Below are 22,215 nucleotides of genomic sequence, written 5' to 3'. Positions count from 1 at the left end.
TGTTCCATGAGAGGAGCGGGAGTGTAAGAGTGTTAGATTCAGGTCCTTCTTTGGCCATTTTCCTCTCACTCTGTCACTGCTGGAAGCGATTGATGCAAGGAAGTGTTACAGTACGAAGCTGTATTGATTTCCTGACACGGCCCTATGAATACTCCCTATTCTGACCATCCAATTCACTGATCCTACAGGCTTGCGTCAGGCTCTGTGGGGTGTTTGTTTGACAGGATAGAGCGGTTCTCTGAAGTCAACCGAGTTTCCTGCACAGTTCTAGAGGCCAACTGAGACGAGCCGCTCGGCCTGTGACAGAATACTGAGGACATAACCCCGGTTTAATTTTCTCTTTCCAGATGGACTGGCTCACACCTGAGATGTGAAGTGTGTTATGTGAGCCAAGGTGTTTTCCCACCTCGCTGGTGGTGGGGAGAGATGCTGCACTCCGTTGCCATGACAGCGGAAGTTCTCTTTGTTCTCGGGTTCCTGATGAGCGGCGCTCGGTGCAATCCCGTGGCACCCTTACCGGCGAGCCGCGAGCGTCTGGAAAGGGTGCTGACCCAGGCCAGGGAGGATAAACATCAGGACCGGCAGGCCTCCGAGGAGCCGCCGGCCTACGGTGGTCAGCAGCGTCCGGAGGAAATCAATTCCCTGGGCGCCGAGGGCAGCCGAGAGGCCAACAGGACCGGCGCGAGCCGGGCCCGGACGAACTCCGGCTCCCAGAAACGAGGACCTAAGGGCGGGAAATCGCAGGAGCTGTGGGGCGAACAGTACGGCCCCAACCAAACGGACGAGGGCCCCACCAGCGAAGTCAACCTCTCCCTGGACGCCATCGACGAGTACGCCTACCCGGACTACAGGGGTAAAGGCTGCATGGACGAGAGCGGCTTCGTGTTTGCCATCGGCGAGCAGTTCACCCCGGGCCCTTCGACGTGCCCTTGCCTCTGCACCGACGAGGGCCCCCTGTGCACCAAGCCGGAATGTCCCAAAGTTCACCCGCGCTGCGTTAAGGTGGACACCAGCCAGTGCTGCCCGCAGTGCAAGGAGAAAAAGAACTACTGCGAGTTCCGGGGCAAGATCTACGCCTCCCTGGAAGAGTTTAAGGTGAGCCCATTAACTGCATTCACTCATTTCTGACATGCTCAAACTTTCAAGAACTGCTGACAGAACGTTCCCCTGCCGAACGTTCAATGGAGTTTATCACAGGCACTACACAGGCACTAGTTACCTTGCCTCGCAGCAAGCAAGCAGGCAGGCAGGCAGATTTATAATGGCAAAGGTCAGCACTTGTCTTTTCTCACACAACGCTCAAATATTACCGGAGGCTGTGTTTAGTAATGCAACTTCAGCAGTGGTTCCATATTCAGTTTGTTGATAGATATGATAGAGCTACACAGTTATAACAATATCGGAACTCTGTAAAGATTTAGATGTGTGTAGGTGTGTGATCCTCTTGACATCCTGCCAATGTGTATATGTTTCCATGTGTGTGAGAAGAGAGAGAGAGAGAGAGAGGGAGAGAGAGAGAGAGAGAGAGATCTTTCATGTTTTATCTTCTGACGCTTCTTTGAGAGGCTCTTCTTAAGGATTGCAGCCCAAGCTCGGTGTTACGTCTCTTACGAGGCATTACATTTATCAGCGGCTAATGCTTCTCTTTATGTTGGCGAGGCTCTCACCAGGAGGTTATGGCTAATATGGGATTTTCTTTTGCTAACTCGCGGTGTTACCGACGGCTCTGTGTCAGGGCTTAGCGTGTCCTGAGGGAAATCTACAGAAAGCACTACTTTCACAGGAGTGAAACGGACGTCATCCTTTGTGCGGTGGAGTGGGGGGGGGGGGGGGGGGGGTGAATGGGGTTGGAGGGGGGAGTGGCTGCTTCGAAACAAAGCAACAGGCAGGTTTTTATGGTTGATTGCTATGTTCTGGGGTGTTACACTAAGTGCCGCCTTGCTCCATTTTTCACAGTGGAGTGCCATGCGGAGGCACAAGCCTCTGCAATCTACAGCCACGCTGTCGGGATTAACCTTTGCACTCTCATTAAGACTAAAGGTGCACGGCTTGATACAAGTGGAAGTGCGAAGTGTGGCCGTCGAAGGGAAATGTAGTAGCTGGCCGCTGAATCCAAACTGTATAATGATCAGCCCCAGCCTTTGTCCCACATTTGTTCTATTCCTAGACATACAGTAAAGCTTGGTTAACCAACCCATTTTGCACTCTGTTCACGCGCCGCAGAAATTGGAAGCATCTGTCTTTTGTTTCCCATTCCTATTGATTTCCCCATATCCCTTGATTGTATAGTGAAGTTCATTTCTTGACTCGGCTCTCCCTAAAATGAAGCATTCATTTCCAGTGAAGTCGACTAGGATGGGACTTCCCTGTGGATGCAGCTCTCATGTTGAATGCGTACTGTCTTAAAGGCAGACAGGGGGTTTTTGTGGATGTGAGTGCGTATCTGTGCTTGTGTGTGTGTGTGTGTGTTTGTGAGAGAGATAGCAAGAGAGCGACAGAAGAAGGAAGAGAGAAACAGAGACAGAGTTTGAAGGAAACAAAGACCCAGAGAGAGAGATAGGAAGAAATTAATTAAGAAGAAGAGAAAGATGCTTTATGTTGTGTGTGTGTGTGTGTGTGTCTGTGTGTGTGTGCACTGTTTATAGGGGTGTTAATTACCACTTGTTGCCCGCTGTCCAGGTGTCTCCATGTGAGAAGTGCCGATGTGAGCCAAGTGGAGAGGTTTTGTGCTCAGTGGCAGCCTGCCCTCAGACAGAGTGTGTGGACCCGGAGTATGAGCCTGATCAATGCTGTCCTATCTGCAAGAGTGGTGAGTGGAGACGACTCACAGTTCTTCAATTCTTTCATTATCGTTATGTTTGTTTACCTTTATTTACCCGGGGAAAGCCAACTGAGCATGCTTGTGTTTTTTTCCAGCAACGCTCTGCTTCATATTCACACAGTTACACACATCCACACCTGCGAGCTGCCCACATTTTTCCATGCCAACAAACAGTGAAACCAGGTGACCGTGGCTAATATCGACCAACGTTTCTCTGGTCATGGAAAGTAAACAGACTCCAGTCGACTGGTTTCCTAAGTTGCTTGCAGTGTGAATGGAGGGTTACAGCACAGAGATACAAAACATGCAGCATGCTGCACCACAGTGTTTGCAGTCACTCGGCATGAGTGTGAGTCTATGTCAATGTACATATTTGAAGTAATCAAATCTATTTTGATACATTCTCCCATCATGCCCAAAAAGTGGTAATGCAGTCTGAGTCATGCCCTATTATTGTCTAAACTGATGTATTTTTCATGCATAATTTTCATTGGTAATTTCATTATCAAATCACTCTATTATCAGATTATTCAGCCCATCTGATGTCGCTGGAGCATATGTTCCAAATCCATCACTGCTGTCTGATAGGCTGCCATGAGTCATGGTAGGCTTACATTTTGTGCTCCTAGGGGTTGTGAGTAAGATCCCATTGGTTTGAAAGCATTGCCCCGTCTGAGGAGGAATTCTGCGGCTCAGAGTCGATTATCTAAAGTTGTTTCGGATGATTTCAGACAGCATGTCCTAGATTATGTCCCCTTGTTTTCTTGGTGTGACTCTAATGCAACGTGGCAATGTCAGCAACATTGCCTCCTTCAGCAAAAAGAATGATGACTTGCGATATGTATCTCTGACTTGGAATCTTAAAGTGGCGCGGGCTGTGTACTATAAACAAGGGGAAGCAATCTGCATGAAAAAGACATCGTTGTGATAGAGACAAGATATACCTTTCCCCAAAAAATACATGTATTGTGTATTAGCCACTTTGTGTGTTGTTTGTTCACTGTAAGCTTTTAGAGTTTATTTATTTGCACATATTAAAATGAACATAAAGAGATTAGGAAAGAAAAACAGATTGTACAAGTGAGATAAAAAAAAACCAACTTAAACTTAAACATTTAATCTCAAAAGAAACAAGTAAACAAATAAAAAAATCAAGATGATAATTGCATTGCGTAAAATAAACTAAAAGACAGAAAAACAGTGGTTACACTTTCTATGACCACATCTGCAGTGCATTAAAAGGACACTCATAATGAATTATAATGCACACCTAATGCCTTATGGCCATTCTTTTAAAAACACGTAATGCTTATCCATGTGTTATATCAGCACTCATAAAACATTATCAATCTAACATAACAAAGTGTAGTAAGTACAAGCATCTAATGGATGTTTATGACTGGTTAGCAATCAGAGCTCGCCCCATTGGATTAAAAGCCTATCTGACAACCTCTGAGAGATAACTAGTCCTAAACATTGACATAGATATGGTTGTCATAGAGTGCGTTACCCGCTCTATTAATATTTCCCCGCAATAATCTTAGGAGATGCATGTGGTCCTTTGTTCCCATTTTTTGCTGCTCACCCACATTTTATTATGCACATATTGATCGTGCTGTGAGAGCTTTGTGCAGAGTTTGGGCAGTGCTCCATATTTTCCCCTGTGAAATGCCCAGTGGATTTGCCGGGTTGCATTCGCAGGCACATCAGTCTGGGAGACAGATGTAGATATGTGCAGACATCGATGTGCACAAGCAGAGATGTGCCAGACTGAAGGGAGTGTGCATGTATATTCAAACGTCCCAACAAATCCATGTGCTCGTTCAGGCAATAAGGATTTGTGGTTTTAAGATGGCATCAGTCCCCTATTACCATAAGATTACCACACATTACCATTCAATGAACAGGGCTCACAGTGTCGGAGATGCCATGTTACCTGACCATACATCTAGCATCTGTCACAGCCTGAGAAAGAAACGCTAGGATTGTATTTTTGTAGTCAATGTTTCTATAATTATCCTAGCTCTGTTACTGCCTTTTACATATGCACCTGTAATTTGCTAAAGTGAGGAATATGTTCCTACTTCATCATTGCAGCCACTGTCAGCTCATTCAATATCCATGTTTAGGCTTTCGCTCTAGCTCACTTCTAGTGATGTACAGGAGCACAGCGGTATTTACCCAGGTGTAGAAATAGCCTTTGGCAACATGTACACTTCAATTTCCCTGTGTAGTGTTCAGGCTACAGTGTTTTAAATGGAGAAATGGGACTGCAATACAGAGCACCATCCCCTCCTAATTGTGACCCTGCAGATTTGCCCTATTTGCCCAAATTCAGTTTGTCACTTCTCTCCATCCAAACTGTCTCCTAAACAGCAGTGAGCAGGGGTTTGTGCAGAGAGAGCTGGACTCACCAACAATCGGTTAGGTCTCCCCTCTCTTTCCATTATTCCTGCTGGTGTCTGCACACAGTCAGTGTAGTTGGAGATATCAGGGCTCGTTTTGCTGCCATTCATTCTTGTACAGTATGAAAAACAACTTCCACAGACTTGAAAAAAGCCCGAGCTAGATAATCCATCACAGTAAAGATGAAGCCTTTATAGGTTTCATTGTTCCCAAGTTGAGTGTTTTCATATCGGCGTGTGCATTCAGTGACCTCTCATTGGACCAGAGAGAGTATTTCCGGCTCTTTGATTGGATGAGCGAGGCTAGAGGGCGGGCCTGTCACGGTGTAAACGCAGGATGTAGACAAAACTGGCAACCGCAGACATCCTTTGTGATTACGCTACGCTCTGCTTACTGTCAATCACCTGGAAGACGCCTACAGAAAGAAATGGAAGTCGCTAGGAAATAATCCCTCAAAAACATGTCATCTTACCAACTTTACTGTCACACCCATGTCTTCTTATTTGGGGCGCCTTTGGTAGATGGGGCGGCAGTTCATTTCAGGCTAGACAAACGACAAAAGAGAAAAACAAAATCTGAGCACATACAGCATGGATTGCAGAATGATTGGGGGGAAACGTAAACTACACGTAGACAGAAGTAAACGGGCTGCAACTGTAAGTGACACCGACGTTCTCCTTTCAGGCCTTTAGTCTTTTATTCATGATGCCCCTTTGCCAACCGGTGCAGAGGTCGCGCTTTAATTCACCACCGAGTGTCAAAACCCATCGCTCCGCTGTTGATCACGCCGCTCTCAATATCAGACGGCGCAGCGGCGGCCGCTCCCGTGATGCAATGAGGTTATCGGAGGTTGCCGCGGCGTTCCTGCTGTAAGGTTGTTATTTGTGTGGCGTGCAGATGTTGTTTGAAGGGGAGACAGATGCTGAGACCTCCTGAGAACTTTGATGCATCTGGAGTGTGACATCAAAGCATAGCCCGCCGCTTCGTTAACGGCCACCACCACGGTCGGGGGAAAGACTGACACACACTCCTCCAGATGTGTGCTACCAGGGTACGGAAAGAAAACTGCGACATGAAGTGTATTTATTTGCGCATATATAAAATGATCAAGCACAGAAAGGGAAAAAAAATCTGATTGAAAAAGGTGAGATTGAAAAAGAACATGGGACTTATTGATGCATCTCACTTTAAAAGGAATAAAGAAACCAAACATTTTTAAAAAAGCAGAAATTTAGACATATTTATTCCAAAAAGGGAGCGGTTTGGTTTGGCATTCAACAAGTCCTCCCTGCTGTCAGGTTCTCTTACCATCATCCCCCCCCCCCCCCCCCCCCCCTCTCCTCTTTACCGTTTTTGAATATTGATATAGATCACGCTGCAATATTTCAGCGTTATGAAGTTTGATATGTTCATCAATTATGCACAGACATTATCTTGGCCTTTTCAGGCATGCAAAGCCGCTGCTTATGGCAGAGCACCTTGTCTCAGATGTGTTGTTCAGCCTGTATGCAAGGAGACACTTGAGGAAGAGCCAGGGGAGGAAGATGAAAGTGAGAGGTATCGCTAACATCCACCCCAGACAGTTGTTCATGAATATCAAAGAACAGCTGTGAATGGAGGCACGGTGAAATGAAAACAGGTTCCCATCATTTTTTACTCATTATCTTAAACCACTGTAACACATTGCAATTAAACGCTTTCATACCCTCTAAAGTTTGCCACCGCCATTCGCACGCCGCCATAAAGTTTAATTAAACAATATTGATTCATGCAAAGAATGCCCCGTCAATATAAGTCAGACAAGAAAACCATGTTCTCAATACTCTTTTAAAGTATTTTTTTCCCTGCTGTCGATATTGCCAAATGTTATTTTCTTCTCTCCGACAAAGGACAGGAAAGGATTTAATTATGTTGGTGTCAAAGACGTGCAAGTGTTTGGAATAAAACCAAAGTTTTCTCTCGCCGCGTCTGCTTTTGACGATGCTCGGAGCAAAAAATCAATGCAGGAGAAGACTCTTTCCTCAGCGGTGCCCCCCCCCCCCCCTTGACCTTTGCTCTCGCAGGCTATCGCCTTGGCAACGCACGAGGAAACAAGTGGCGCCCTTGAAGACTCAGACATTAGGGTCAACACTAATCTTGGGGTGGGGGGTGGGGGGGGGATGTGATAAACAGCCCGAACTGGAGCCAAAATCACTTCAAATGGGAGCAACACAAGACATGGGGGCCTGGTTGCCAAGAGGAATGGAGACTCATCTCATTCAAATTAAGAGAGGCATGATTCATAGAGGGCCTTTTGAGATGTGGCAGTGTTTTTTTTTTTTTTTTTTAAGAACACATCAAAAAACACACGAGTGGGAAAGGGAAGTTGTCTAGATGGATGGTGAAATGGCTTGATTTGTCCTTTGGAAGCAGCCTTCAGCTCATCCTGACAACAGAGACAATGAACAGTGTGACAAACCGCACTATTTTCACTCATTAAATGCAAAAGCCAGATGTCCAAATGCATTTAACTGTACAACAATTCCCTCTTTTTAAAATTTGATGTCAACTCACTATGCAGCAGATGTCATAAAAGACGAGCGGTTGTGATTGAAATGTGTCGTGCCGGTTCTTATGGGTTACACGCCGACTGTTACTCATGATGTCATCAGTTCGGGAATGACACTTCTAATCTAATCTACACACCGATAGCTTTTACTTTTAGATAAACTGGAAAGGCAAAGCAGGACATTGTGCATTGAATACCATCTAATAAATCCACTCAAGGTTACAGTTATATTAGCCTTCACAGTTTGTTCACTTTTTTCATCACACCTCTGTATTGTATTACTTAAAAGCCAGCTCCCATTACTGGGCTTTGGGTTATAATTGGTCCAAAGGTCACTTTAATGAAAGGTTATGTAATGCTCGGTCACATGAAGTCATAAAAAATAGGGTCGTGCCGGATAGCTGAGTGGTTTTCAGTTTTTGGCTGACTTATTAAGTGTTTTTCTCTATATTTCTTGGAAATAAAAGCTGATGTTAATGCGACTTTCAATTACACATCACACAATACGCAGTACGCATTGAACAACAGTCGAGGAGGGTGTAAATTAGCAGAGAAATGGCAGAGATGAGCAAATATAACCCTCTATAATACCTTTCTTAGAATGATGCCAAAGCATTAGAGACACAGTTTAGGACATTTAAGCGTCGAGTAAGTAAATTAAACTCTTCCATTTAAAATCGGGCATCTGAACGCTGCCTTGGAGAGCTGTTGCATTCTGAGGTCTTGAACATGCTGCTGGAGGGTTTGCGGCTGTGTCCCTGTGAAGGACATCGGTTATGACGGTCATACTCCTCGTGTGCAGCCGGGTTGTTCAGCCACAAGATGATGGGTAGGTAGCTATCAAGAAAGCTGGAGACAACGTTCGCAAACAAACACTCACATGAGGTGGCACCCCCCTAAAACCTCACTGTGTGCAGCTTTACTGTGTATTTAGAAGTCCAAACTCGTCTGGCGCAACATCTCTGAAAGAAATTATTCATACTGTTGAAAAAATCACTGCTGCCGTTGTCTGTCCTCCCAAAGTACTCCCACTTACTGTCTCCACAAAGCAAGGTCATTTTTTCCTGCATTTATAATGCAAATTGTACTAAAGAAGTGCATTAAGACGAGTGATTTCCGCTATTCTTCCGCTTCCATTACCTTAGAATGGAGCTCTCCGGGTTTTTAACATTTCAGAATTAGGGGGTGTGATGGTCAGGATGTGTCCTCATTTCCCTGTCAGCGCTGTGGCGCTGCCACTGAGCCAAAAGCCACAGGTGCTAATGGCTATCTTTTTCACACTCTGCCCATGCCAGCTCCTCACACACTGTAGTGACAGTTTGGGTCCAACTGTTCATGCACATGGACAATCCATTTGTCCCCTCTGCCTCGTAGGGTTACGCTGAAAAGCTCTTGGAAAATTTGATGCGTGTGTAAAAAAAAAAGACTCTCACTGCCAGAGAAAGACAGAGAGCGATGGAGAGAGGTGGATATATTGTATTAATGAAGCAGGGATAAAAAGGTGGGTGCGATATGATAGGCAGAATAATAGGGTGACAGCAGTGAATGAGCGCGGCAGTGCTGAATCCATGCATTAATTAACAGAAATGAGTGTCATGCAACTGTGAATGAGTGCTTGACAGGCTTTGGTTTAATCCCAGCTCCAGGAGGAAGCGCTCTTGATTTATTTTGCAAAGCATATGATTATTTACCCATTTTGCTCTCCTCGCGCATCCTCGACATATGTGTCTTTCATCCGGGGCTGTGTGTTTCTAAATGCAGCTAATGATGATGAATCAATAGCGACAGCAGCCTGGGCCATGGGATGAGTTGTTATTCAGATAGGGTGTGTGCGTGTTCATCTGAAGACTTATAAATGTGTTAGGTCTGACATTTTGACAGGCCTCGGCAAACTGTTCACATTGATTGATGTGCCGGCGTGCTCCTCCTGGGCGCCGCCGTCCAATGAAACGTCGAGGCTGCGGCTGAAAGACTCCCCATTTATCAGCATCTTAATTATACAATAGAGTGGCTCAAGACCTTGTTAGTCTAAGGAAACTAGCCATTGTTATGCTATACCTGATGTTGTGAAAGCGGCTCCCGCGGTGTTTATATTTTGCCGTGCCGCCCGAGAGATAATGGATGATTTATGAGGGGCTCTTTCTCGCCAGTGGCTGAGGACAGATGCACTCTCGGCAGACAAAAGCCTTCCCGTCTCACCGAGAGCCGAAAGAAGCCGGTGCCGCGGCGAGACAAGGAGGACGTTTATGTTCTATATTACGGATTTGCCAAGTTCATTTCGGTACACGCGGCGTTGGCAGAGCGAAGGGGACGGGGACAGAAGCCGGGTTCCAGTGTGGGGGTTCATTTTCTCGCATGTCTCGGGGCCACTCAGAGGGCTCCGTTCTAACAACTACTAACTTCAACATCAAAATTTCCATTAGTGAGAGCTAATTTCCTCCAAAATAAAAAATGAACAGTCCCTTGGGGCGCAATTCAGAACTGTATTAAAGCGCTGCGGAACGGCGCTTAATTTGGTTTTTATGCACAAGTCCCTCTCTGCGCATTCCAACCTTGAAGTTACGTATGGGGAGAAAGCGCCTTAAGCGAGATTTGTGCTTGTGGTGTAAAGCCGATCCAAGGAGGGTCCAACAACATATTGTTGAGTAAACCTTCTGATGTGCACACCCAAAATCTTCAGTAATTGCATCAAACGTGCCGGGTCTAAACAGAAAAAGCCCAAACTTGAACATCTCAGTCGCAGAACAAGATAGTGGAGGAGACAGACATAACTGTCTGAACTGGGTCTTTAACAATTCTGTGTGATCACTATAATCCCATGGTGCATTTCTTTCTTCATGGGAGCTCTGACTTCCAGACTGAAAATGCTCTTTTACGTAAAGCATGAGCGGTCAGTCAGTGGCCTGAAGAGCATGGCAATGATGGCTAATGCCAAAGTAATTTTGATAAACAGATGCAAACCCAATTGAGGATTCATGGGATATTGAGCGTAACTGCCTGAAACTGCATTTTCCACCCCCATCATAGAGACAGACGATCCCGATGATAACTCAGAATCGTTATATTAAAAGCCATCAGCACCGGCCTCCTCCTATAGGAGATGATTAAAGTCAAATCATGCCTGAAGTGGCCACCAGCACCATTACAACCACCTTTACTGAGCAGCATCCTGATGCTCGTGGAGCCATTATGTGTTCTTGTGCCTTGTATATTCCCTTTACCAAAACACTATTTTGGGTAACAATGAATGTCCGCATGTGAGAGCCCATTTTCCGCTGAGAGAAATGAAATGAAGGGCCGTGCATGTGGGCTGTCTCCTCCGTTCATACTCTTCTTCGACTGACTGCATTCAAGTTCAGTGGGATGTCACCAAACTATCTTAAGGAAAATAAGATAAGAAGGAACATTATTGATCCCCAAAGGGGGATTTGGTCATTGCAGCAGTGGAAGTAATAGGATACCAAAAAAAAGAATATAAAATAAGCAATAAAAACAATAAAAGCACTAAAAACAGTGAAGCAATAAAAGGGCAGAAGGCGGAGCCAAAGAATCACAGTTTTTCAGAGCGCAAGTTAGCTAACGGGCAAACTTGGACGGTCAGTTTAGCTAACTAGCTAACCGTGATAACTTCTATGGCTGTATTGCATTTTTTCAGTTAGTAGCAAGAACAGTAGGCTTCATAATATTAGCTTCCTCCTCTCTTACCTCTTGCCTTTCACTGGGCTTCAGTTTAACTTTATTCAGCCAGTAAAACTGTGGTTCTCTGGCTCCGCCCACTTAGGATCTCAACCAATCAGATTATTTCTGCCTCCAGAGCAGCTCTGCCTCTGAGAAATGTTTGTATAACTAAAGTTCCGATCTGAATAATAATAATAATAATTCATATATTTTGAAAGGCCAGATGTTGGTCGTGTAAGTATTCTCCACAGCACCACTGTCAATTCCAATACAAACTATATTACTCTGGGTCAGTGCATTGATTGATTCACATGCTACTTAAAGTTAATGTCAGTTACCGGAGTTGTTGCCTGAAAGGAAAAAGGAAGATAGTTTTTTCTCCTAACAGAAGTGACATTGCAGACTTTATAGTGATGGATTACATAATTCACATGGGTCCAGACTGACAAGGATGTCTGTCTGTCTGTCTGCGATTTGATGGCATTTCAAACTGATTGGGATCTTCTGAGCAACATAAAGTGATGTGAGTCGCGCGTTCAAGCTGTAAAACACATGGCGCACACACTGAACGATGACCTTGCTGGGTCTGAAGTAGCAGAAAAATGGCAAATATGAGCACAAACTCACTAGTGCAGGTATTTCATCTTTATAACCCAACATCAACATCAGAGCTATTATTTCTGCTCTCTTTTGTTGTGCAGTCGAGTTATCTGTACACAGGCTAGGATTTTGAACCAACAAAAACTCATCTATCGTGGTCCAAGTGTCAATTCTTTCTACTTTGACCAGATAACATTCCCCACAACATATGAAACCGGCTGTTCCTTGGTTTCAACGGAACAAGGGCAAAGTAAATCATGCGTTTCAATGTTGTGAGGGTGACCTAGATAATCTGGCTCGCCACCCAAAAAAAACAAAACACAAAAGAAAAATATTACAGGAACAGGATCAATGCCATATTTTTTTTTTTTTCTTTTTTGTCTCAATCAAACTCCATTTTGAAACACACAAGGCCTATTTACTATCCGGCTTGTACTTTTTCCCCTGTAACCCCCCCCCCTCCCCCTCTCCCCTCCGCCCTCCTCTTGCCACGCCCCTGTAGGGCCGAACTGCTACGCGGACACGGCGGTGATACCCGCCGGGCGCGAGGTGAAGATCGACGAGTGCACAATCTGCTACTGCACATACGAGGAGGGGACGTGGCAGATCGAGCGCCAGGCCACCTGCAGCAAGAACGAGTGTCAGCAGAGCTAGAGACTGGCGGCGGCGGCGGGGGCGGGGCGGCGGCCGATCAGCATGTCAAACTCTCGGCCTTTCTCTCGCCCCCCCCCCCCCCCCCCACACCCCCAAGTCTACCGGACATCAGGGTCAGACCCCACGAACCATTTCAGCATTTATAGTCACTCCTGTATTACCGAATAAAAGCTTTTATGACGATTTGTAATCCACATACAGAATATCTATTTATCTATGTATGAAATTATTTATGAATATATACAAATATAGGAGCTGTTAACGCTGAACTAGTGGAAATATTTTTTATAGGCACTGTATTTTAATAAACAATGTATCGGAGCAGAGGTCAGTTGAACATAACAGAATGTATAGAACACCCACAGCCGTCTTCGGAGGTGTGAAGCCTCTGCGTCCCGACACGTGGTGTCATCCGCCCCTCTACCACCAAAGTGCAGACTAGTGCTAGACTTGTGCTATATCCATTTTAAAAAGCGATGGGTAAGGATTTGCTGTGTAGAAATGATCAAGTACAGAATTAACCAAGACCCTGTCGAGGAAGAAGAGAATCCATGAGGTGACTTGACTGTTTTTCTGACTTTTTTTTTTTTTTTGGATGTTCCGACGTGTTTTGATTTGAAAGTGCTTTTTTTGTATGTGCAATTCTCTTGGTACCGTGTGTTCATGTTTCAAATAAATGCCGATCTGTGCTCTGTAAATGCTCAAACGGAACTTTTCAACTTCGTGTTCAGTTTTTACCGGCTGACAAGCGAGAGAGCACTTGATGTTGTCTTTGAAACTGGTGCTTTAAATTTACTGACTACCAACCGAATAAAATGTTGACAATTCCACTCAAAGCATCGTGATATGGAATGATATTGACATGTTTGGATGCTCAGGTATGCTTCCTTTTGTGTCCCCCGGAGTTTGCGTTTCAAACATCAAAGGGCAACCTTTGAATATAACTGACTTTAACAAATCCACTGATTCGCAGTCGGAGAGCATTCTTGTTTGCAGCTCCTGGATGAGAACAGTTAGCTTATTATACTTGGTGTGAAAGCTACTGGTAAATATTTTATGGGTTGTCATGAGTATATGAAGATATTTAGTAATGCTGCAGTTTAATATGCAGTCGCTATATGCCTCACAATAGAAACTAGTTGGAAAGTAAGAGAAGTGAATTTCCATAGTCGCCTCAGGACACAGGCTGAAACTCTGCTATTTCCAACTGCATTAATAAGGGACAGACTGGACGCTCCAATTACATTGATCCCAATTTCCCCTCTCCAAGATTTGGAGTCCGCAAAGGTCATCAGACTTGAAGATGTCAGTGTGGATTAATACCGAATTAACGTCCAGCCGGCTTATCTTTCTTGTCTTCATCTCCCATCTGAGGATGAGGAGGAGTCTGTGGCGGAGGTGCAGCCAGGTGCTTTCCCCGACCAGCGGATCAAAATGATGATTAATAATTCAAATCCCGGTTATGAACAGTGAAGGGCAGTCTCTGATAAATGGATGCAGATGTTGTGTTTCTCTTTTTTCTTTTCTTCTCCCTCCTGTTTTCCGTTTCATTAGCAGCCCGGCGCTCCCTGCACTGTGCCGGCCACACAGCAACACTCTTTGATCAAGGGGGGTTGCCAGACAACGGCGCCGCACCTCCAGCAGTGAGACGTGCCTGTAAGCCAGCCGGCAGGATCGAGGTAAATAAGCCTAAATGCATGTACATACTAGGTGACAGGCTTCTCTCAGAGCAGCGGGGGAGCGGCGCCACACATCTATTAACACCTCCGCTTCACCCCTAACTCCTCTGTTCCTATGACTGTAAAGGTCCTCTCCCTTCCAAACCAATCTCCAGCCATTCGAAAATCAAGAAATGTGTGCGTGCGCATACGAGTGGTAAATGAGTGCAGGATTTCTCTCCTTTATCCACATACTTACTGGTAATATGAGGCGCTCACTTGTATGCGAGGTGTGATTCCCCTTCAGTATGCTACTAGTAAGAGGAATTACATCCCTGTCCTGTCTCTCTGTCCTCTCATCTACAAGATAACACTGCCTCCAGTCTAATTTCCCACGCTGCATATCTGCTGCATATCACCCAGTAAAGCAAAGTAATGAGTCTGACCAGGGATCTTATCTGTGACCCCTAACTGCTCTAGATAGGCCATTAACATTCACAATTGGCTTTGTATCAGTTCATATTTTCAGCGCTTAACAAAATCAGGTAGGTGTGTAGTATCGGAGAGAAGAAAGCCATGATTAAGTCTACCCACTGGAAAGGAGCCTAGTCTTTTACTTTGAAATGAAATTCCCAGAGTAGCACGCATCTAAACTGGTCTTCCTTCAAAGACAGCCCATTAATTGGACACATCTGTTGGAGAAAACCATAAGAGATTAGTCCGGTCTCTCCAACGCTGTAACCACGTAATGAGGCTCCTGCCCCGTTCTGGACAATGCACACTGCTGCACCGAGGCTGGATTGTGTTCGTATTAGGTGATGAAATTCATTATTCATCTGTGGCAATCAGCCAGCTCTGTCATTTGAAATGAGAGCCTTTTGGGTTTTGAAAAACCCATAACTCTGGTCAAGTGCTCATAAAAAGAGACATGAAAGCGTCATCAGCATACCAGTATCACAGCAACACTGTGTTTTGTTTTGTTTTTTTTGAAAACATGAAAACAAAAAGACTAAATGAAATGCCCTCCAGAGTTATTGACACCCTTGGTAAAGATGAGCCAAACATGCTGTGAATAACAAACAACACAAATAACGAGCAATATTCTATGCTCTTATTAATTAACTCAAAAACACATCAGAAAACTACTTCCAGTGTAGTAACTTATTCTAAATACAATGGCAGTTTCAATGCAGCAACTGAATTCCTCCTAATTTTGATATTCAGTAAAATTCCACTTACGGCTATTTATAACTTCATGAGACTCACAGTTTATTTTTCCCAAAGCTTCAAGCCTCAACAACCTCTTGCATGTGAATGCATCACTGTTGTTGTTTACTCTGGTTTGCTGTAGTGTGGTTTGCTGAGTATTGACTGAATAATGTCAAGGTATTGAGAAATAGTGTGAGTTAATATTAATTTAGAAAACTAAAAGCGCTCTGCCACTCTATTTTCACTGCTTATTTATTTTTCACAAAATCTAAGATGATGCATTTCTCACATTCCAACTTTTTGACGTCTTTGATGGCATGTTCCTCAGCCAACTAATCAATTATTGAAAACCACATGATTAGTTCGGTATACTTGAGGGAGAAAAATCAGCTGGATATTTCCAACTTCTCTAACATGGGGGCCAAAATTAGCTGGTTGAGCTGCTTTATAAAGGCTTAATGTACTGTATGAAATTTGCAAAGCCTCATTGGGTCTTGTGAAAGGATAATGAATGTCCACTTATTGTTTTGCTCAACTATTATGCCACATTGCAATACAAAATATAACACCAGGAACAGGGTTTACATAAACAAACCACTCATATATCTAAAGCTCTGATATGAAGCCGTATTTTGCAGCTTGCTTATGCGCCTCTGTAAGGTTAAAAATAAAATGCCATTTGATTGAGGGTTTGGATCAAAGCATTTCACTGTCGACGTCAATCAAAAGTTTTGAAAGCGCGGGCCACGGAAGTTCACTTTGAGGATTTCCCATACACAGGTAGAAACCCAAGTCAGTGGCCCTATCTGTCTGCACTCTTATGAAATGCATTAAAAGCTTCTCTGGAAAAAAACGACTCGGCGCAGGTGGAAATGTTCCCCGCACCCTAAGACAGGGAAATAAGCAAAGGTTCACAGTACAGCAGCGGAGGTCTTAAAATCATACAGACGGTGCACATAGCTCTGCCTGCCTATATGCCGGGAAATGTTAGGGCACTTCGCTAAATAATATGTTAAGAAAGCATCTGCCAAATCCCTGAATATCATATATAACACTGCTGCATTAAGAATTAGCCCCATAATGAACTACCTCCGCGGACTTTCCACTTAATAGAAGTGAATAACTCCGTAAGATGTTGTTTTCTGTCGGAGGCGTTTTCCTCTTCAAACAGCCAAGCCAGATGACGGCTCGAGGTTATGAATTTTTAAACGTCATATTTGCAGCATTTATTTCAATTTCCGAGGGAGCGCTGAGCTTTTAACTGGAATCAGTTCAAATAAATGTGTTATCTGTAAGTGCATTTAGGCCCTCTGCTTAATGTGGGACTGTTATCAGCGGCGCGGTTCATTAGCAGATTTCCGATGCGGCTTTCACAGAGAGCCGGGGCCGCTGAACTCTGCTGAGAGAATACAGAGTGGATTCCCGCCTCTGTCTCTCCGACGGCGACTTTATTCCCCCCCAAATTCCACTTTTGAGAACATTAATTTCACTGGACAGCTGCTAAATGCTTTGAGAATTCTATTTGCACCTTCTGAAATGATTTCCAAGCACATCACCTCAAATCCATTAAATCCCGCTTTGAGTCCCCTGACAGTCCTGCGAATCATCCTCCCGGCCATATGTAACGTTCCCATGTGATTACGACGCTCCTTGATCAATCTAAGTGAATCGCTTCATGATTGAGCGCCCGGCTCTCCAGAGTCTGGGGCCCTGAAATTGTCCTTTATAGATTTGGCATTATATCTCCAGCGCTCCTCCTCTGCTATTAGCAAGACATTCACATTTTCAATTTCACCTTTTCTGCCTAGTCTTTGCCTCCAGATGGGGGTGACAGTCGAAGTGGCGGCGGCGGTGAATTGTCTTTCCCTCCATCCATCTCTGAAGCAACACCGGTGAGAGAGCCATATGCTTCGATTAGGTTTGGCTGAACTGTGCCCGGGTCTCAGAAGGACAGGGTGTCGGAGGCAAACATCCAACTCGCTCTCGCGTTAGCGTCAAGAACTAATAAACACAGGATCTGAGCCCAGGGAAAAAAAAAAAAAAAAGGAAATATCCTATTTCCTCTAAATGACATGGGTTGGTTAGGCCAGCGCAGGTTCAATCCAGCCCTATCCATCACAGGCTTGTTTTAGGCCAGCTAGGTGAGTGATAAGGCGTGGAGCATGTGGGAGGACAGAGTTTCAGCATTTCATCCATAACAGGCAGCCAAAGCCAATGTGACCTGCTTGCTGAATGCTTTTGAAGAGGGGGGGGGGGGGTTCCAATTCGAGAGAGCATTGTTGTTGATGCACACATCTGCATAACTTGCTGTCAGGCCCGGCGATGCTGTTGTGGATTGTTGCGTTATCATAAAGGAAGCAGCTTTTGTCTTCGCCCCGCGGAATACCAAGTGTCTGTATTTGCAACACAACATTCATCTTTGGGAGATTTTTCATTTTCTACGGCCCCTGTATTGTAATTCATTATCTAAGTCTTGAGTCTACTGTCAAGAGTGCCCAGTGAATGTGTTAGCCAGCATAACTGTATATATACAGAACAGTGGCTCACGTGCTGCTGCGGTTCCTCCAGGGATGTTTGCGTGTGAAAATTGCGAGGATGCCAGACCTCAATGCAAACAACCCTTGACATATTTTCTTTTTCTTTTTTTTCGCAGGAGCCTCCTAAAAACATATATAGCTCTTATACCTAGCTGACAGCAAATGGGGGTTCACAAAGTAGGTGACCACTCTGAGGTGATGTGGCTTCTTTGCTACATTTAAGTTTCAAAAGCGGGTAATTTCACTTTGGTCAGAGGGAATGGAAACAGCTTGGGTGGGCAATATGTTGAAGGTTTAATAATGGAAACAGAGGTCTCGGGGGACAAGTCCATTTCTCCGAGCGACAGAGAAAGTCCATTACCTTCGGTGTTTCTTTGCCTAATGCAACGTCTTATTCGTAATTGAAAATCAGAGCTGTATTATTGCGTACAGATAAAAAGCGCAGCTGTGGATGGGTCTCCTCTGTGTCACCTTTAGAAAAGACAGCTCTAAAAACATCACTGATGGTGGGAATGATCTGAAACACCCACTGGACTGTGGCTTCATCTGAGCAGTTCCTTTTCAAATAGCAAAAATAGACGTTTATTGTGCTGTTGCCATGCGGTATCTGACAGCTCTCTTCATTTTAAAGGTTAAAAATATGCCAAACCTTGCTAATTTGCCTAATTACTTGTTTGTTGATTAACTCCTTTCTTTTGAACAGCGCTTGCCTTCATTTGCATTTATCTTTGCATCTTTATGTCTCCCTCTCACAGTTAATAGTCTCTATATTTGGAAGCTCATGGGTGTGCTTGCTACTAAACTAATTAATTACTGTAATGATGTGAAAGTTGAACAGGTGACTCACAGTACAGCAACACTTCCTCCACCAGTTATCCCCCTAATTTGTGCAATCCCCTCTCTCCTCTGCACAACAGGACAGGCATCGTTACCTCAACTCACACTCGCGATTTACAGCTGCTTGTATATCTGCTGCAGTCAACATATTCATCAGCGAAAGTGACATTGCATTATGCTGACTCTCCCTTGGGGAATGTTAACATTAAACATCATGCTCATGCGGCATCATGATAGCCCACAGGCTGCTTTGCGGGGGAGAGTGTGTGTGAAAAGTTCCATATTAAAAGCATAATAAAGAGCAGATTTTTTCACCCCCACCTCCCTCATGAAAAATGTACAGCGCCATATTCATTACTTCATTGAGCTAACTGAGTGTGACAAGCACAGAGCTGCAGCCACCGAGGGCAGGGAAGCAGCACTACAATAAAGCCTTCGGCCAGTCTCTGAGGACATGGCTACCCCCGCTGCTCATAGGAGCTTCATCTCAGCACTCTGTTTGGATTTTTCCAAATGGTTGAAGGTGCTGCACACAGCATGAGACAGAGTTTACTTCAGCCAATTCGCCCTCTATGCTAATGCATGGTCATCGGGCGGTAATCAATTCACTGCCTTTACAGTATGATGAATACAGCCCATGAGCTCTGACCCGGGGCACTACGCTATAAATAAGGCCATGCATTTTCATCAGTTTACAAGACATATGGACATAATCCAGGCAGTGGATGCATAAAGCATCACACACGGACGTTGTGTTTTTTGTCTTTATTTCTTGCCCTTTGAAACACAGCCACTGTTGTAACATTGCACCAGTGTACGTCATGCATATAAAGATACTGCTAGATTTAGGTGAGACTTTCATCCCCATAGGGTATCTACAGGCACCTGATGTATTAAAGCTTTATACAGAAATAACACGAGTCAGTCATCTATTCTCATTCATCTGTTTAATTTGTTGAAGCTCCAACATCCCTAGCACTGCTAGTGATGGAGGGTCCTGTCTGTCTCTACAGTCTTGGGCGCAGGGCCTGGTGATCCACGCCCCGCGCCCAGTAGCCATGTCACCTCCTGGCCCTGCCAGTCTGATCCTGAGGTGTCATTCTGGGTCACCCTCAGCCCAGTCGTCTGATTAACAAAAATAATCCCCTGCCCGGAGGAGCATCAGCCCATATTGTCTACAACATTAAATTGTGACTTTGCTTTAATGACCCTCTGCAACGGCAGCAGCGACCGCACTAGCAGGGGCAGCTGCAGCAACAGCAGTAACAGCAACTGTAGCAGCAGCAACAACAGAAACAGCAGCAGCAACAGAAGCAACGGCAGTAACAGCACCACCACTGAAAACAACAGCAGCAGCAACAGCACCACCACCAACAACAACAACACCACCAACTCCTTAATCCCAGAGCAACAGTTTCCTTCAGATGAATGCAGCCTGCTTAAATTAGTGGCTGCTGCACTGTAGAGAGATGGGAGAGATGGGAGATTTAAATAATTTCTGAGACTGTGGAGGAGTTTAGAGAGAGGCAGACACGCTGACTAATAACAGAGACTTCAGTAACAAGGGTTGCTCCGATGGTAATGACTCCTCACTCCATAAATACCCCTACCCCTGCCAAAAATACAGTCATCTTGGGCAGGGCTTGGTATTTAAATTCCTGCAACAACAGAAGGAAAAAAAGGTTGGAATAATTGGGACACAATGGATGGAGGGATATAACGTATAGTATGGAGGATTTTTGATATGGGAATAATTAATGGGCTGCAGAAGCAATAAATCATGTGGACCTCGGGACCTATATAACCTCATTCATTACAAATTTATGAATATGCATATTGAACAATGCATGGTTCTCGTGAGCATAAAAGTGATGCAACAAATAGTATGTTTTTTATATGAACAGCCAATTCAAAAGGAGCCCACATCACATCTCACAAGTGTCATTTGAGAGCTCCTTTTGTGGAGGAACATTGTGTGGGAGTCGGGCGTATTCACCACAGTTATCAGAATAACTCTAATTAGGCTATTTTTAACACATCCCTTTCAACAGCTCTTGGGTGTTTACATTTGCTAATGACAGCCTGAGTAAGAATCATCTATCAGCAAGCATCACCATCATCACCACTGACACATTAACATGAATTCTCTCCCAAGAAAAATGTCACCTATTAAGACTGCCATCACTGTGGTATATAGCACACCAGCTCTGCAGTATGTGTGCACACATGCGCCTATGTATTTATGTAACATATTTACATTTTAAATTACATTTTCAGACAACCCGAGCAAACTAATTAATAGGCACTGAAGCACACAGTATTTGACGCTGTTTTGCTCCAGTGAACATAAAATAGCTCTTTCAAGTCGGCACATTCACCAGATTACGCCCTTTGTGAAAAGAACACTGTTTGCATGCATGTGATTTACATAATTTTCATTTACAAGCATCAACCTTAAAAACACAGGTTACATTTGAAGTTGGATGTCAACCAACGCTAATTCTGGTCAGACACCCCCCTCCCCTCTTGCAAAAAATGAAAAAATAAAAAATGCAAGTGTCTGCTTTAGCCTACATCCCCAGTGAAAGATCATTATTATATTCCTTCAGGGACTTCTAGTGTGTCTTTGGTACTCAATAGTGAGGCTATTATAGTTATGGCGACCTTGTTGTACTTTATGGTATTTTTAATATCTTAATGTATCACAATAACACTCCTATTGGGACTTATATTTTTGCTGTGATATTTGTATAGTGTCATGTAATTCATAAGGGATAGGGCGGAACATACAGGCCTATTTCTGATGTTATCATCTGGCAACACAGGCTCTTTTACTCCATCTAGCGAGCATTTGGAGGCACAACAAGTAATTACTAACTGCAATAAACGTATTAAAAATGAACCCCCCCCCCCCTTAAAATAAACAAGTCATAGTGGCCACCTGTTGGCCTAAAACATCATAAGAAGATAATAGGCTGCTCCTCTCTCAAGAGGGTCAGTTCACCAAACCCTGAGCCTGAGGCATGGCCAAGTCTTTCATTTAATATTATTTGCCGCCAAAAACCCGCTTATGTCGATTAAATTTAAGGGAACAAGTGGTGCAGAGATTGATGACCGACAAGATATTATTATTATTATTTGGTCAGTGTGATAAATTACTAGAGGTGGGTCACAAACTAGCAGCTCAGATGGAACATTGGCTGCCTGATATGGAATAGGTGTAGATGTGGCTTCCAAATAGATATTGGAGAATTTAATGTAGCTTTC

At 44.3% G+C, this 22,215-nt stretch overlaps 1 protein-coding gene across 1 annotated transcript; it reads left to right on the top strand.

Moving 5' to 3' along the window:
• The first annotated feature begins 426 nt into the window (after positions 1-426).
• Positions 427-12,707, top strand: vwc2 (von Willebrand factor C domain containing 2). Its single transcript, XM_071522611.1, has 3 exons — positions 427-1,095; positions 2,680-2,809; positions 12,556-12,707. The coding sequence occupies exons 1-3, from the start codon at positions 427-429 to the stop codon at positions 12,705-12,707; spliced, it is 951 nt and encodes a 316-aa protein (XP_071378712.1).
• Positions 12,708-22,215: the final 9,508 nt, after the last annotated feature.

Source organism: Centroberyx affinis, unplaced genomic scaffold, assembly GCF_046629955.1.
Source record: "Centroberyx affinis isolate AG114_WGS23_722 - 3 ecotype Tasmania unplaced genomic scaffold, CSIRO-AGI_Caff_v1 ptg001004l_1, whole genome shotgun sequence".
Taxonomy (NCBI): Eukaryota; Metazoa; Chordata; class Actinopteri; order Beryciformes; family Berycidae; genus Centroberyx; species Centroberyx affinis.
The sequence above is the reverse complement of the archived record's forward strand: the minus strand, read 5'-3'. Positions and strand labels throughout refer to the sequence as shown.